The 18,336-nt window shown below is 38.5% G+C and overlaps 1 protein-coding gene across 1 annotated transcript; it reads left to right on the forward strand.

The window, feature by feature from the left end:
• The first annotated feature begins 6,408 nt into the window (after window positions 1–6,408).
• LOC119733891 (acidic leucine-rich nuclear phosphoprotein 32-related protein 2-like) lies at window positions 6,409–17,183 on the forward strand. Its single transcript, XM_038207254.1, has 3 exons — window positions 6,409–6,602; window positions 16,858–17,050; window positions 17,151–17,183. Exons 1-3 carry the CDS (start codon window positions 6,409–6,411, stop codon window positions 17,181–17,183), a joined length of 420 nt encoding a protein of 139 aa, XP_038063182.1.
• Window positions 17,184–18,336: the final 1,153 nt, after the last annotated feature.

An 18,336-nucleotide genomic window follows, 5' to 3' on the forward strand; every position in this document is an offset into this window, starting at 1 on the left:
GCTGCGCTTGTCGTCTGCAAGCTGCCCGGCCGTACCCGTGTACGTGTGCATGTGAATATGTGAGGTGTTGTTTACGTTTTTAGAGCTGGCGTCTCGTCTTGTCTTGTCAATGTCATATCTATCTGGTCTCTAAGACGTGTTATCCATAAGTTGACCAAAATGATGAGCTTTATAGAACTCATAGCAATAATTGAAATGATCCAGTGTATCATAATTGCTAACAACGCCAAGCTTTTAATGCCGAAACGGCATCGGATGCAGCTCAACAGATTAACTCTGCAAGCACTCGAGCTACATGACACTGCCGTTGCCGACCATGCCGACACAAATGTGGTAAGTTAATGCTGGACAAGGAAAGCTTTGACTATAAATTATATCACAGAGTAGTCAAAAAAAAATTGTACTGTTCTTAATAGTTATTTTTGAAAAGTGTGGCCAGTGTAATTAAAGACATGAAAGGGAATGAATATAAACCATTTGGGGACACCAACAGGTCAAAAAAAAAAAAAAATTGCTAGGCCTAAAACCAGTGTTGTAGTAGAGTACTTTTTCCGAGTGTCGCGTACTGCCGAGTACTTAGGTTTCCAAGTACGAGTAATTGTACCTCCGAGTACAAGAACAGGTCTCCGAGTAAGAGTACTTGTAGTTGTACTTCCGAGTACGAGTTCTAGCATTTCCGAATACAGACATACGACAAATGGTTCATTGTGCATAATTGGCCCAGGCCCAGTCAGACCGATATATACAGACCCACTCACGGATAGCTGTTATTGGTTTGTCCGTACTTGCACAGGGGAAAATCAGGAAATCTCGATTTCTCCACAAGCCAATCAACCATTTCAAACTGAAAGTATCGATAAAATAAGGTCATGGTAAGTGAAGCTATAACATTTTCCCGGCCGAGTACTGCTATTCGAGTACAAGTACTTTTATGATCGAGTACAATTTCAACATGTCAAGTACGAGTAGGCCTACTTTGCTGCCCTAGTACGAGTACTGTCATTTCAAGTACAAGTACTTTGACATTCAAGTACGAGTATGAGTACTCCAAAAAAAGTACTCGAGTATTACTCGAGTACGAGTACTACAACACTGCCTAAAACTGCTAGAAATATATCTAGTCGGCTGTAACTAAGTGAATCATGAATTGAATAGCAGTTATAACACCTGGTTTGCTGTCATTTTCACTAAAAGGTGCACCTGTGTATTTTTTGTCAATTTCCAACGCTGGTCGGCTTTGGAGAAACCTGACCATTTTTCATCTGCTGGCCCTAATTTACCTTATTTAGTCAGCAAAAGCCAATGTTACACATTCTCTTTAAGAGAACATCAAGGTGATTGCCCAATTTGAGGCTGCATACATTTATTGGGGGTGTAACGTTTAATAGGCTAACAATCTTTTTTAAAATTAAAAAAGGCAGACAAAAATTAAAATGAAAAGGCATGCATCCTCCTCTTTTTGAATAATCCTGGATGATGGAGTGGTGGTTTTCACTTGGCTACAAATATAGACTTCCATAAAAATAAACACCTATTACCATGTTGTAAAAGGTGTGACTAAATATTGTTCAAACATAATAATGAAAAGTAAAATTGTTGGGAGAAATTGACCTGTGCTAACGCTCTCACTCGATCACACAGAACTTGTATTTGCAGTCTGGCTTGACTTTACAATACAAGTATCCAGAGCAGTTTTTCAAGAGAAAAGATCATCGCCTGAATGCTGCATGATCAGTGGTTGCAATCGTGCAGATTAAATCTATAAAAGGGAATAAACAACATTTGCTTTTTTTGTGAATTTCAGAAATGAATGAATATTTTTTTGTGTGTTTGTAGATGCTGGAAAAACCAAGAAAGACAATCATGTCCTTGTAGTCTAGTTCCTTTACCCCACTTAAATTGAAATGGAGCAATTTATACACAATTGCAAGGTCAGGGAAACAGTCCAGCTAGCTTGTACCCAGTCATGGGTTGTGTGATTGATTGCAAACAAAATGCAGACTGACTAAATAAGGTAAATTGGGGACAGTATTTGAAAAAAAAAACCAGGTTTTTCCAATGCTGGTCAGCCGACCAGTGTTGGAAATAATACAAAAATACTACTTTTCTTGAAAATGGCAGCACACCAGATGCCATGATTTCGGCAGGTTCTTCAAAATATATAGCATTTAACAACCTGACATTGCATTTTTCAAAAAATAATTTCAGATGTTTTAAAACAACTGTCATCAAGACATACATCTTGAAGTTCATAAAAATGCACATGTAGGGATAGTTTAGGCAGAAGTTCGCTTTTTATTATCGTTTTGGTAATTATAGTAATTACCAGTAAAAATCAAGGCAGTTTGTATCTTTATGTAAAAGTTGTCAAGGTAAGGGCTTAGAGACAAAAATGTTTTTTTTGAATCACGTGCCCATAAGAAGACTTTCATATAAAATTAATGAAATCACACAAAACAAGACCCATGCAGAAATTCAGTTCGACAAAGAAACACATAATTTTGACAGAAAATCAAGACAAATACTGCCTTGTTTTCATTTAATATTGGCACAATACGAAAACGATTCACCTTACATGTTTATCGGCCAACGTACATTGCATTTGTGTAAAAGAATCCATTTACCATGCTCTATTAAAAAGATTCATATTCTGAAACATCGTAGTTTCGAACGTCAGAATGGACGGAATTTTGATGACGTTCGATAATTTGGACGGACTTCGAATGACGTTCGAGAATCGTTTTCATTTTGACGCACAGTCGGCTTGACAAAGGATGTTACATATTCCGAACGATGTTCATTGCAGAAAACAGAATAATGAACGACACGAAGTACAATTCAAGAGTTCATACGGTCAGGTTTTACGACAGTTCAACCTGCACCCCACATAAATTGATAATGACACGCACACCCCGACCCAGAATTGGTCCCGGGCATCGAATACTGTAGATTTTTGTTATCGACTGGTACCCTGTAAGTCACGTGTTTTTTGCATAGTTTTTGTGAAGAAGAAAATTTGACGATCGGAGGATCAACGGCTGAACTAACCACATAAGTTTTTAGTTGACGGAATTAGCATGACGTTCGAGAATTGCTGTCACGTCGTTCTTTGCGGGTGAACAATTAGTTTTAGGCGCAAAGTGATCATATTAAATTGCGTAGTCAGCTCACTCAGCTGTATTAACGGAGATAAAAAGTTAGAACAACTCGGGACTGGAAAAATCTCTATCTCGCAATCCTGTGCACTCGTCTCTAAAATATTAGCAAGCGCGGCTCGCAAATGTCATGCTATTTTATCAAGCAACTTTGACGACAACGCATTATCCGTGAGAAGGTTGGAACCTGGTGGGAAACGTCCAGTGATTTTGATTGGGGTGAATAAAGGGTAATGACTTACCATTATGCAATTAGAAGGGTTGTTTATGCTTCACGCATACGAATGCGAGCTAACCGTGAAGACGTCATAATGGAAACTTGCGCAAATGAAACGTAATTCAACAAGAGCAAATCCGTCATTCGCCGCGAAATCAATCTGCCGTAAAACTTCACTGGCTGGCTGGGCATTCCCGTTTGCGTGAAGTATGGACATGACGTATCGTGAAATAATAATCATGTTTGCAGTGGGAAGCGGGTCAGGTCATCACAAGAATTCTGCAGGTTGGCGAACTGGCAGCAGTGGTGGGCCGCATTGTACGGCATCTTCACGAACTGAGCAACAATAATTTTATCAATATCAAATCCACTAAATTTGGAATAATTTATCAAATGCAGAAATTGCGTGATATTTTCCTATGCTTCAACACCCCTACCATGGTGGAGATTTTTGCAAATGAAAAGAACACTTTCAGATTACCTAGTCGCCTAAAGCCATGTACTTCAAAAATATGAAGCAAATCGAATAAAGAAATTGTTAAGATTTGCTAAAATGTAAATTTGAACACATTTCAAGTTTAGAAAGTCATCCCACAAGCAATTAAATCACCGCAAAGTTCACTTGGCACTCACGTTTGCATGAAGTATGAACAAGACTTATCATGATAATTGAAATGCTTGAAAGGGAGCAGACCATCACAGCAATTCTGCTGTTGGAAGAAACAGCAACAATAATTAAACAACAATAATCAACAATAATTTTAATAGCAACAAACTGCAAAGTCCGGTTTGTACTTCATGTGATCACGTAACCATGGACATTGGAGGCGACAATTTCGCTTCCGTTCACGTTCACAATGAACCGGATTTTAAGAATATTGCGCAACATTCAAACATTTAAAGTAAACACTTGAAGTAACAATTTATCGAAGTGTCAATATATAAATTCACTTAATATTCACTGAATAACGGCATTTCGTTTTATATGGCCTAAGCATTAAAGTTAAAATTTATAACAAGTTGACATTAACATTTATAACTTATATTCGCCTACAGATAAAGTGGAATGTGCATCTTTTCAATGTTATTTATTAATATTTCTTTATATGATATGATACTGTATATAATAGCTCCCTGTAAAGACTGCCAACTTTTGTTGGGCGTATCGCTTTGTTACTTATGAACCCACACTTTGCTTATTGGAATTTTAAACAATTGAAATTTAAACCCTTCACAATGGTGCTGAAAGTGTTTAAGGTATTTATTCCCAGTTTTAATTTTCATTGCTTTTAGTTTCAACTGCTGCAACCAGCCTACCCATTAAAGACAACAGATCAGTATTTTGCTGTATGATTTTCTCCTCTTGTTGTTTGAATTGCTCATTTTGGTCTTTCATCATTTCTAGGATTTCCTGATGATATTTGGTTTTGGATTTTTTCATAGCGGGAGGCTCATCAGTGGCACTGCTTCTGCTAGGGCCTGGAAAATCTTCGAGTGAAGATACCAGGCTTGGTGGTACCATTATTGGTTGGGTGCCAAGGACTTTATCCTTTTCCTCGAAGAAGGGCCACGTTATGACTGTGTCTTCATCACATTCAGTACCTGTGCCTGTTGGAGGGTTCTTTAATTCCTAACAATACAAACAGAAATTGATACACTATGTATTGGGGTGTGAGGAGGGAGTACCTTACACCTGGAGGCACAGGATATTGTAGCTTGGCACGTGTCCCTTCCCCCAGTCCTCTACCTATGTCCCAAAAGTTGTTTTTTACGCAAGTCGGAAGTCCTCAGTTTTGGCTGGCTCATATTTTCTGCTATTCGATTGTGAAGCAAAATTAACATCATAAAGCCATTCACTGTGAAATTCGCCCGAGTTGAAATGTGTTCAACTTGTGCGAATTTGAAGTGCGAAAAGTTGCCCTGATGTCACTCATTTGCATTTGCTTCTCACATGAGGTATGAACTGGGCCTGATAAGGCCAACAAACCAGTTGTGTTTGCAATAAGCTGATGAACTTCCTTTAAATTTTGTGACCAAATTGCAAACCTTAAACTTTTCATTGCCACTTTGCAAAAAAACCAAAAAAGTAGTAAATATCTATTTTCCATTGAGCTTAATAATTTCATATGCACGAATGTTGCTTTATTGTTTATTTTAGAAGATAAAATGTATATCCCTTACAGTGTCCTATACTGCTATTCCATTTGACATCTTATTCGGTTTGCATATTGATATAAAAATGTAAGAAAGGCATGAGACATTTAATGAAGAGAAACAGGCAGCTTTTGTTTTAACAAGAAAGCATGAATTAACGTTTATTGATTTGCAAAATTGAAGACTGCAAACAAAACCAAAACAATGCAAACAATTTCAACAGCGTCTCTCAAGAAAACTGAGACTTACATCAACAAGTAAATTGAAATGACAAAATATTATCAACTTTAAAACAAATTATTGTGTTAACAAAATTAGAAGAACACATGTAAAAGAACACAACAAAATACGACTAACATGGAAAGAAAAACGCCCAGTTAGGTGCAAATTTACCAGTGGGACATCTTCAATGAATATTAGCCAGAGTAAGTGGGAGAGGAATTTAAATAATGGGTAAATTAAACAAATTATTTACTACACCCGACAGCCATCAAAGACTGTTTTCCATGGAATTGGTAAAATAACTACATGTACATGTATTCACCTTGTATTTTTGCGATAAGTTATTCCATTTCTTCCTGGCCTGCTCTGCGGTCACTTTATCTTGCAGGTCCATCTCTTTTAGTACCCCTCTGACAGAAATTGTTAACATTTGGCAGCATTAGAATCATACATTTATTTTAAAAGAGAAAGAGCTATTAAAAAACGGATTGCCTTTTAAAAATACCGCTCGCAATCAGACGGACAAGTATGATAAGTAAGGCCAAAAAATAAAATAGGGAAGGAGGGGAGGAGCAACAGGAGGGAGGAAGAGAGGAAGAAGTACACGAAGAGAAAGAAGATGATGAAGAAGATGAAGACAACGAAGAAGATGAAGAATACATGTATGAAGAAGATGACGAGTACGAAGAGGACAACGAAGAAGATGACGAAGAAGGTGAAGGAGACGATGAAGAAGGTGAAGGAGACGACGACAAAGAAGGTGAAGGAGACGACGACAAAGAAGGTGAAGGAGACAACGACGAAGAAGATAACGAAGACAACAAAGAATATAAAGAAGCAAAGACATGCCAGATGTACGACACTTTTGAGTACAGTGCAAGGCGCTTCGAAATGAAGAAAACGAAACAGGGGCCGAGACACCCAGTGAGTTTCTAAAAGATCCAAATTATTGTAAGGCCATAAAATAGTAACTAATTTGGTTTTGGTCACATGGTAGAACTCCATGGTCGAGTGGTTACGGTGTTTGCCTCATGTACGAAATTGCATCGGTTCGAACCGTACCAGGAAAAATGGAATTGGTGCCCTTGGGCAAGACACTTAACTACAATTGCCTCTCTCCACCCAGGAGTACAAATGGGTACCTGTGAGGGTCGAGGACCGGTTTAGCGCTGATATCAGCTACTGCGTGGTCCGATGGCCTGATGAACGGGGTAATAATTGTAAAGCGCTCTGAAGAGATTGTTGATACGATGGAAAGCCCTACACATAAGCACAATTATTATCATTATTATTGGGTCAGTCAGAATGTTGATCTTTTTCTTCCTCTTTCTAATGCCTGTCACACAGTGATGTTCTCTAGCCCTGTGCCTAATACAATGGTCACAACCCAAAAAAGTGAGCGGAAGACAAATTGTTGCAGCTACATGTACCGGTAGCTTTGTGGATGCTCTGTGCATGCAGTTGGTAGTTGGCCCCACCTCAAAGCCATTTGAAAACCCTGACCTTGCTGTGTCCTCTCCCTGTTGTGAATAGGACAGAGGACGGGACATTCCCTGACTCTCTCATTTGTTATGAACATGCACTTTGCCCTTCTGTCAGGACCTCCCAATGTCTGTCACAACCTATGCACCCCCCCCCCCCACAAGTCCCCAATACAAGCTCTTCCATTCAGAGCAGTTGCTGTCAAGTCCTTCTGCAGTTTGGCAAATTTCTCAAGTAGTGACATTATTGGATCACCAAAACGGCACTGTGTGACAAGGCTTCAATCTACATATTAATTTGGAGTACATTGCACATACTGACAAACTGGTCACTTAACCTAAAGACACAAAGCCACATGTAGTATGCAAAGAAATAACATAAAACAGGCACACTTTAAAACAAACTTCATTCAAAGTTCAGGTAGAGCTGGGGAAAAAAAACCCTCACCTCCCAAAAACTGTTTGCACTCATAACGGCATTGTACATTTCGTCGCTTTGCTCACGAAGTGATAAAAACCTCGAAAATCGATAATTATTCGATCTTGAGTTTTACTAGCCATTTTATTATAGTTGTCTCAAGGAACAATGTGACCAAGTTTCAAGGCAAAATATTGTTTACTTTCTTAATTATTGTAAACAAACAATTGACAAAAAGCCTGAAATCGGTGATTTTCATTTTCACCAAGTGTAAAAATGTGTAAAATGTTCTCACTAAGTGACAAAAAGTCACTTCGTGAGCAGGGCCAGAAATTATACAATGGTCTACACGCGGAAGGATGGGAGCATACACGCGCGCGCAAACGATGTTGAAAAAGAACAGACGCGCGCGCGCTCAACTGTCGTGACGCGCAAAAGTAACAAGTTTGTTGCGTCGAAAAAAATCCCACGAAGTAACAAAAACTGTGTACAAAGTTATTGGCAAAATATGGAACCCAAAATGTTGATGTTCTCACGAAGTGCAAAAAAGTTTTATTAATGAATTACTGTTTATTACGAACTATTTTTAACAAACAACTATGAATTAACAAAGAGCAAATCGTATCCTATCCGACAATGCAACAATTTATGAATTATGTTACTGCAAAGTGGTCAAAAATGTCTTTTGAAAAAATGAATAACTTCAAATGCTATTATCTCAGAATGAACTTTTGTCAATTTTTTAGGTTTTTGTCACTTCGTGAGCAAAGCGACGATTTATCATAATACTTGAATATCACTTCTGTACTTCAGTCAAACCGAATTGCACGAAAGTGCCAATTCTGCGACAGAGATTGTGTTTATCTCGCACACCACCTGCGGCGATTTCATAACATCCGCGACAACAGGAATCGCTTCGACATTCTGGGGAAGAGCTACAAAGCGTGAGTACCTTTTTAATTTGCTTGTATGTGTTATTCCCAACAACTAGTAGGGGACAAGGGATGATTGGTGGGGGGGGGGGGGGGGACCAGCCTTCCAAGGGTTAAATACAGAAAAGGCTATTATAACATTTGTCTACTTACTCTCATCTTTCCCACACAATTTTATACAGATATTTCAGTGGAAAGACTTTGGTATGTAGTACAAAGGTCTGTGCAACTTATGCGTAAGAACTACATTGTACATGTAGATTAAGTGTTTCTTCTCTATTCAGTACTTTGGGCTTTTTCCCCCACATCTGATCGACTTCAAACCTGACACACGTTTAGACCACCATCTGAAGATTCAGGCTAAAAAATGACGTCATGGTGACGTCATCACATTTCTGTTTTTGCAGTGTTTATGAAAGGACAACAGAAACAATCATGACCGACACTGTTAGTAATGATTCCTGTGCATGTGTACGCTAAATGATCACTCTAAAGTTCTTTTTACACTGTCCACTGATTTTTTCAACCCTTTTCCTACTTCTAACATTTCAACCCAGTTCCAACCCTGGGAGGGTCCAGGGTTGAAAATCTTAACCCGGATCGAAATTGCATTTTTCGGCCTGAACCGTGTCGAAAATGAGTCCGTCTTTCATAGAGCGGTAAATTTACACTAAACACCATCCTGTCCGTTAGAACCTCGTGCGCGCAGCCGCGTGCGTCGCAATGCATTATTGGATTGAGAGAATCATCGCAGCGCCCCGTGCCGAATGTGATCCATGATGAGATTTTGTAGTGTGAATACACGTGGGCCGTAGCCGGATTGAACGTTACACCGTTCATGTAGCGGCCGTTCTCGTAAAGAACAGTGTGAACAGTCTCTGTCCGATCCGTGTCGAAAACAACCCGGGCTGAAACGGGTAGGTTTCAACACGGTTCGAAACGCAGATAGTGTGCAAAAGGCTTTAACCCTATCAAATAATCTAACAATGTACATGTACATTGTACATGTACATTTGTACTTCAAGTTTTTGAAGAGACCAAATACCTACCAGAAGACATAGCTTACTACATGTAGCATTGACAACCTTACTTTTCCCAACAGGAAACCAGCTACAAAGTCCAAAAAATCAAAGGAGTCATATCAGCGAATCCTCAAACAGTGCCCCGGGGCCAAATGCTACATGTATGAGAGGGGATATGCTCAACTGGACCACCACCTGTTTTACAAGCATGGGTTAGATGTAAGTACACCATAGAGCTATATTAAGTTTCGTTGTCGTGTGAAGAGGGCTAAAGGTCCACACAACTAGAGCATACCTGCCAACCTTTGGGATCGAAAAACTGTATTCTGAATCTGCAAAAGTTGTGTTTTTCTTAAAAAAAACTGTATTTTTCAAAAATATGCATAGACAAGCTATACGAACAAATAAATGTGGCTGCAATGCTCCATGTTCAATAATTGTAATTAAAGTTATAAAAAAATAACCAGAGGTCTCCCTGCGGGTGGTAAATCATAATTCTTGTGCACACACCGAATGTTTAAAAAATACACAGCGATCGAACAGAGTTTTATTTCAAACTTGGCCTGCTTGAAAAAGAAATAAATTTCTTGCATTTGCTGGCTGATTACCTGGTTCGGTTTGGACCGCCTGCTTTTATTGTTGATTTTTCAGATTTTTGAATTCGTTTCAGAACGTAGTATCAAACTTTACTATTAAAAAATGTTTGAATTAACGGAACACCACGTGAACGCACGTTGTGACTATCGGACGTCAAAGTGTATTCTGTGTATCGTGCGCGCACTGAGAAAAAGAAAGTCTGTTGACTGCACGTAAGATCTGCCGTACGTACATGTACTCCTACTGGGATGTGTGTGTACGAATTAGGCCTAGTACGAATACAGACATTTTTTGCGGCGAGGTGCCGCTGCTTGAAGTATCGGCACTCCGGGAATGGACTGGTTCTATTTTGTGATACTGTGCACATGCATTTGCACATGTATGTACATCGTACACTGGGAATCGCGAAACCAGATTCAGTTCATGCATGCAGTTCATCGTTTGCTTGGCTGCTTGCAATTTACGTTGTTTCAGCCAATTTTATCCGGCAGAAATCTACACTCACAGCCGCTTTGAACTAGGATTTTTTCAGGCGTGTCAAATTGGTCAAACCCGTTTTTTATGGGGAAAAATCGTAGTCGTATTTTCAACAAATTCCCGTACGAAATACGGCACAATAGTACTAGTTGGCAGAGTGTTTGCGTTATTTGACTCTGTTCGTTTTATTGGTTAAACCCTCCCACGTGATCGGTCCTTTTCCTAATTATCTATGCACATGTGACATGTGCATTCCCTCCCTTGAGTTCGTATTTCATAAAACCTTAAACACTTCATTGCTTGTCCAAGTGCACATGCATGAGTGTACGTTGATTCGGCCGATTTTATCTACACTCACAGCCGCTTTGAACAGCCGCATTTTCAGGCATGTCAAAATGGTCAAAACCCGTACTTATGGGGGGGGGGGGGGGTGAATGTATAGTCATACATTTTTGTATTTTCAACAAATTCCCATACAAAATACAGCAAAATCAGACTGGTTGGCAGGTCTGGGCTTGTCACATAGACATGTGTTGCATGTTGCTGCATTTGGATGGTAAGGGTTAAAGCTATTTTTGATTTCTTTTTTGCAGAAAGAATATACACAGTACCTACACTACCTGGCAATTGCCAAACGGACAACCCCCAAAAGACCCCCCCCCCCAACCAAAAGATGAAATTGAAGAAGGTAGGTGACAAATTGTGATGTCATTTCGTTCCCAAATCAGGACTTAATGATTTGTCAATTCAAATTTAGTGTAATTGTAAGACAACAGTCGGGTGCATATCGCGTAACATAATACGCTCTGAGCGCATGACCACAGCCTTTGTTGCTGCATCTAGGTATTTTGTTTTAATCCATGCATATGACACAACGGTGAACGACATGTAGAAAGCGCCCGCTGATTGGTCAAAATTAGAGGTCAAGATGCACTTGTCGTGCATATTTAATCAGTGAATCTGCTCAAACATGTCAAATGTTATAGGCTCTAGCCATGGTCTAGATTAACTGACTGATATAGGCTAACAAATATTAACATACATGTAATTTGCTCTATTCACACTCTGCCATAAGCATGCAAAGCCTCGATCTGGCAACTTTTGAAGTAATCGGGATGATTTCAAAATGTCTTTTTCCAGGTTAACTGCTTGAGGAACCCTGGGATAGTGTACGTCATCTCAGAAACTGCTTGAATGGCGGAGCTCTATTCTAGAGGAGCACCAAGGGCTGGGGTGCCCGTCGATTTGACACTGGCCAAATTCATGGAATGCAAGACAGTCACCTGTGACTCTGAAATTTTGGATTGGTTTTCCGCCTGTCGGACACTTACATACATGTATATAGGGCGGCGTAGGGAAATTTTGAAATCCTCTGCTGCAGCTTTTGTCTGCTCGATTTGTTGGGCTTTTATGCCATACCTCTTTTGCAGCAATGGCCGGTGATAGATGTAGTGGCAGAGCTTGGTAGCAGACAGCAGATAACTCTCCTAGGTTTTTACCAGCAGGCCTGCTGTGTCCCGGTTCAGTGATTCCCGTATATACAGGGGAATCACTGCACCAGCTATTTTGATTGTGTAGAGTTGCTGATCGAGGCTCTGCATGCTGACATGGCTAATGGCGGAAGCGTGCAAAGAGCGAATACACTAATGAACAACAATGCCAAAAGAAAATGATTTGCAAGACAGCTAAGTGGTTGAATTTGTGGGTGTTTACATAAATGTGGAGGCCAGGTGTGTGACATTAGGGTCAAATTTTCAAAATAACCAAATTAAATTCAGCTTCACATGGTTTTGCAGTCTAGGGTCTAGAGTCAAAAACAAAACCATTTTTCTGTAACATGACCCTTTTTGAGTAGCAACATGATAAACTAGCATATGGGACACAAATTTCACCTGTAACAGTGACACCAAATTGTTAATTTCTTTTAGAGCTCTCGCCAGGATATTGTTCAGGTATGGTAAAGACATGTTGCTTTTTAAGCAATTATTTGCAACACATATAAGTTTAAAAAAAACTTTAACACTATCCTTGTTCAACATTTGTTGAAAATCAAATATCAAGTTTTAGGAAATTTGACATATTATGATGATTACAAAAATGTAGCTCTCACTCGACATAAAATTATATTATTTTAAGACGAACACTCACTTGTTCTCTAAAAGCAAGTTTGACAGCCAAAACTGCAACTATGAAGAGCAATGAAGATCTACATACACCACTAGAAAGCATGTTATTGTAAGTAAAGCCTGGTGTTAACCAACATTTCACCTGTAACGCTGACACCAATTAGTCACTGTTACAGAGTGACAATACTACAACTAACTAATAATAGTAGTAATAAATCGTATCAAACCATTTAAACCTTTCTATTTAGTGATAAGCTTGATGGTTTCTACATCAGATACTTGTTTCTGAGACTGGAAGTTTAGTTTGTTATAATAATCATTTCACCTGTAACGCCGACACCAACACCAAAAACACTTTTCTTCACTGTAGTTGTACTTTAACCTGTCCTATGCCAAAGTTTTCATTGCATTAGAAAACTTAAGACATTTTTTAGCTAAAAACTCAATCATCAATCAAACAGGTGCTTTTGCTTCATTGTTTCAGCTGAAAAGAGGTATTTCACCTGTAACGGAGTCAGTGTTGACGCCAAACCTTTATTGCCTCTGATTTCAAATTCTAAGGGAAGGATTCAAAATGTAATGACATCTATATTCCAAGCCAATCTGCAGGATATATTTTTAGTTAAACTTGTTGACAAATACAGTTTGACAAATTCAGAGTGCAGCTGCAAAGTATCACACTGTAACGTTTTTTGACGACACCAAATTGATCTGCCAATATTTAAAATTGGTATATTTCTTGTACTTCTTTTAATTTCACTTTTGGTCTTCTTTAGTCTCTTTATTTAATAAAAGACTTCAATAATCACTTAAAATTTAGAATAGTTGACAGTTTCTACAAATATTATAATCAATGGTAAAGTTCACTCTGTAACAGGATTTGCTGAAAATGTCATAATTCTGGCTAATTTTTGATCAAAATTGTACAAATGCATTGTGGTGATTTAATTTTTTTTTTTATTTCAGTGGGTACATAGTGATATGGGCAATAAAGTAAAAACACAAATATTAGCACTCTGGTTATTTTAACATGTAAATAACCCTTGTAAGGAAAGAACATGTGCATTATACCACTGGCCTCTACATTTATGTAAACACCCATATGCATACTGTACATGTACAATGTACAACCACTCGGTTTCAGTGCATGTATTATTTACAACTACCTCTGAAATTGATTTCAGATGATGAGCCACTGCTCGGAAGTTGGATTTAATATACAATCCTCAAGTATGGCAATGGAGATTCAGCATACAAATCTGCAGGTCAACGCAAGTGACAAATCGAGAAAGTGTGCCATCTACTGAAACTAAAACATGCAGCAGAAATCATCCATCCCAGGGTTCCACAAAAGTATGTTTTAACGTCAATAATTATGTTTATACATGTATAACCGACTTACAGATCCTAGTCATTTGATTGGTGGAACTCACATCACATGACATTCGTTATTGCTCCCATTCACACCGCGGCTCAAAAAGTACTATACGCCCATGGGGAATGGGAAATACTAATCAACAGTTAGGATCAGGACACGGTATTTGTGTGCAAATGCATGCTGGTGTGCGCGTTCAGCGTATTGTTCCAAAGAGCCAGCGCTACAGCGTTAGGTTAAAATATTTTCGTGATGGGGTTGTTTGGAAGAGAGAAATAGATTTTCCTTCAGTTTTGTATTGGGAACAAAGGTTCAAATATATCAAATTACAAGGATCTGTATGTCAGTTATATAAAACAAATATTGAGTGGCTTTAAATTTTGAAATGGGTGGAATATTATCGTTTGGCAAAATCTGGACTTTTCCAGTTCACTCGACTTCGCCTTGTGAAATGGAAAAGTCCAGATTTTACCTTGCGATAATATTCCTCCCATTCCACGCTGAGCCACTCAATATTTGTATAACATGTACATTATATTCTGTGTAGCACTTTTGGGAATAAGGCTCCATAAAATATTTCATTTAAACAAGAAGAGTAAAAGCAACAAATAAGGCCCAAAAAAAAGTCTCCGGTTTCTGAAATGCGCGCCTGTCGCCGTAGCCATTGGCGTCGGCAAAATGAAAAAAAAAAAAAATTCAATGAAAGATGATGTCTCAAAACCGCCAACTCACTAGTTTGACTGGAATCCTGCTGCTGCACAATTTTAACGTGTTTTTAGATGGGTTTATGGTCGGGAATTAGCTTTACGTGGCCTCTCTGGACTCCCATATATTTGCACTAAGTTTAGTCAGCCGACATTTGAAGCCAAAAAAAAATCAGGTAAATGGGCAAGCTCCATACCAGAAACCAGAGACTTTTGGGGGGGGGGGCCTAATACAAAAGAACCATCTTTTTTTTCTAAAACAAAGTCAAAGTTTGAAACTTTTTAAACATTGTGAGAATGACATTTTTGTTAGTAAAACTTGTGAAAAAAAATATGAAGTTCACCGTGGCCACGGGATATCACATAGGGAACCATACAACGTCTAACCCAGGTCTCGAGGGAAGAAATGCATTGCTTTGCAAGTTTTCCAAGGACACAGTAACTATAGTATAGCCCAAAGAAACTTTCCATTTACATAGAAAAGTGATGAAACTTGTTGGCTTTTTATGTGTAAAAATTGTGTACAAAAGGTCGGCGCGAAAACCTCTTATAACAGATTTAAATTGTGTAAATACTGATTTATTATTTGACGAATTTGGCAACTTTTTATGAATTTTAGAATTGTGTATTTTATGGAATTTAACTTACTGATTTAGTAGTAATCCAAATTACTTCACCTAGATGTGCAAATGTATTATTTTATGACTCTTTAAGAATTTTAATGGTGTATATAAATTGTGTATCAAAAAGTCGGCGCGAAAACCTCTCACAACAAATTTAAATTGTGTAAATACTGATTTATTACTTATTTGATGAAACTTGTCGACTTTTTCTTTGTAAAAATTGTGTACAAAAGGTCAGCGCGAAAACATTTTACAAGAATTTTAAATTGTGTGAATACTGGTTTATTATTTATAATTTGACAAAATTTGGCAACTTTTTATGAATTTTAGAATCGTGTATCTAATGGAATTTAACTTACTGATTAAGTAATCCAAAAATTGTAAATTGTGTAAATACTGATTTATTACTTATTATTTCATGAAACTTGTCGACTTTTTATGAATTTTTAAAGTTGTGTGTAAATACTTACGTACTTAATACTTTTCGTCACCAGTTGGACATAAGGCCGCATGTGTGTAATTATTTCAATGCTTTACGAAACAGTTGGTTTTATTAAATAAATACATTTGCCGGAAAGTGATAATCGGAATTATTAGGTCATTAATTCAAATAAACAGCACAGTAACCAATATGCATGTACTTACATGTACTAAATATGATTTAATTTAAAACTTCAGATGATCAATTGAGTAACTGAATGCTTAATTGAAGAGACCATTATCTTAGACTGATTGATTGCATGATCTGAATGACCAAACTGGCAACCGCGGCCGTCCGTTTTCTCAATTTGTCGCCTTTTCTACACCACTTTACGGGGACAAACGTATTATAGTTTAAAGCAATTTTGACTTGGTACTGCACAAAAAGTAATAAATATATGGGTGCATCCTTTCAAAATTGACATTGTTCGTTAATTTTCACTATTTGAAAGCAACACTAATTCATACAAGTGATTTGCATATAGTTTTTAAAAGAAGATAGTCGAAGAATTTACTTAGAATATAAATGTTCTGCCTCCCCCCCCCCCTTGGACCCACATCCCACAAAACATAATTTTTTATTTTAAAAACATAATTTTTTATATTCTAGTACGAGGATGACCTGCCCCGTGAAGCCCCTCTTGGACCAAAACCCCCCTTGGACCGAAAACCTTAGTTGGACCAAAGTCACAAAGCCCTGCCCCTCTTGGACCAAAATATTGGTCCAAGGGTGGCTCAAACACAAAAGTGTGTCCCGCTTGGACCAAAGTCCCACAAATCAAGGCATACGTCAAAAGCTCTCTCCTTCTCTCTCCGACATAATAACTCATATTATACCTTTCCATTTCAGACCCGGGAGTTTTTGACTTTATAGAGGAGCTGGGGATCGCTGCTTTGGAGAAGCTGCGGGGAATGGAGGATGGGAGGAAAAGGAAAAAGAACGGAAGACAGACGAGGATCGAGACAAGAACCTGGAGAGAGATGTGGGGTCACAAAAGGATGTAGAGCAGGAGGTGGAACAGGTTGGGGAACAGGGGGTGTTGGGGGAACAGGAGGTGGAACAGGTGGTAACAGGGAATTCAAGGGGGAGGTCAATGGGGGTTTTGCAAATATTTTTCAATTTGGGGACGAGTTCGATTTTTTAGTATAATGTTTCCATTTGCACAGGTTTTCACTTTTGACGGTATGGGAGCCAAATAACGGGGATGAAGATTGTGCATAGGATGTCGATGACGGGGATGAAGGGAAGTTAGATATTGAACATTGGAGTGGGGATGACGGGTACAAAAGAGAAGATGAAGTACAACCTGGCCGGGGGGGGGGGGGGGGTGAACAGCAGGGGGAAGAATTGCGGGGGATGGAGGGAAGGGTCCCTTCAATAGCTGCATTTGAGGCTACGATCCTGTTCCGGATTGAACGACTAGAATTCGTAATTATCCACAATAGAGGACAGGGCAAGGTGAATGAAAAATTTTAATGAAGGGGATTGCCAAACACAATTGCTTTCGTTGTTCAGGCCAACTACAAGAAGGATTTGTGGAGGAGATGATGCGTCTTCGTAGATGCTGCCGGCAGAGAGCTTATTAAGCGGCAGTGTCAGCGGCGACACACCGAAAGTTAGTTATTATTTTTCTTAAAATTAGAGTACATCATTTGTCAATTGTGCATTTTAAAAAAACGATTGGCAATAAAAGTGCTCAAAATCTTAAGAAGGGTCAGTATCCTGTTTATTTTGAGAAAACAGTATTCTAGGATCTTAATTTCAATTTAAACGTTGGATATCATTTGAACTGCGCCTGAAAACAACATCAAGGACACATTCTACAGGATTGTGCTTTATTGCATATGCTTGAATTAGATTTCAGTGGAAGACAACAGAGTCATTTAAGGATCACAAATAGGACATGATTTTTTGACAAGTCATTTTCAAATCAAGCACTGGAGCTCTATCAAGTGAATGAAATAAAACAGTCCGTAGACCAACAGGTTCTACACACAACTATTTAAAGCACACTTTCAGAGACAATCTTTGCATTTGAAAAAAATTTTCGTCGCTTATGTTTTGAGTTCAATTTTAAATGGCATTAAACCGAATTTTTGAAATACACTAACAATTAGGTGAACATTTTTTGTCAAAAGTAGGTTTCGGAGTGTTTCCACCACCCTGTATTAAGCTGTTTGCAACTAGATACGAGATGTCAAACACTGTATTGACAAAAACATTGCAACTGGGCCAACTTGCGCATTGTAATAATGCTTGCCAAACCAAAAAAACAAAGGAAATTTTCATTGGTTTTAGAGTCGTAACAATACATCACTTCTGTGATTTCAAAGAATCATTGACCATGTACTT

This window comes from Patiria miniata, unplaced genomic scaffold (assembly GCF_015706575.1).
Source record: "Patiria miniata isolate m_02_andy unplaced genomic scaffold, ASM1570657v1 HiC_scaffold_26, whole genome shotgun sequence".
Classification (NCBI taxonomy): Eukaryota; Metazoa; Echinodermata; class Asteroidea; order Valvatida; family Asterinidae; genus Patiria; species Patiria miniata.

Coding starts and splice junctions, on each gene's coding strand:
- LOC119733891 (XM_038207254.1), top strand. CDS start 6,409: ATGTATGAAGAAGATGACGAGTACGAAGAGGACAACGAAGAAGATGAC. Junction 6,603..16,857: donor GAAGCAAAGACATGCCAGAT/GTACGACACTTT, acceptor TTGACTTTATAG/AGGAGCTGGGGATCGCTGCT. Junction 17,051..17,150: donor AACAGGAGGTGGAACAGGTG/GTAACAGGGAAT, acceptor CCATTTGCACAG/GTTTTCACTTTTGACGGTAT.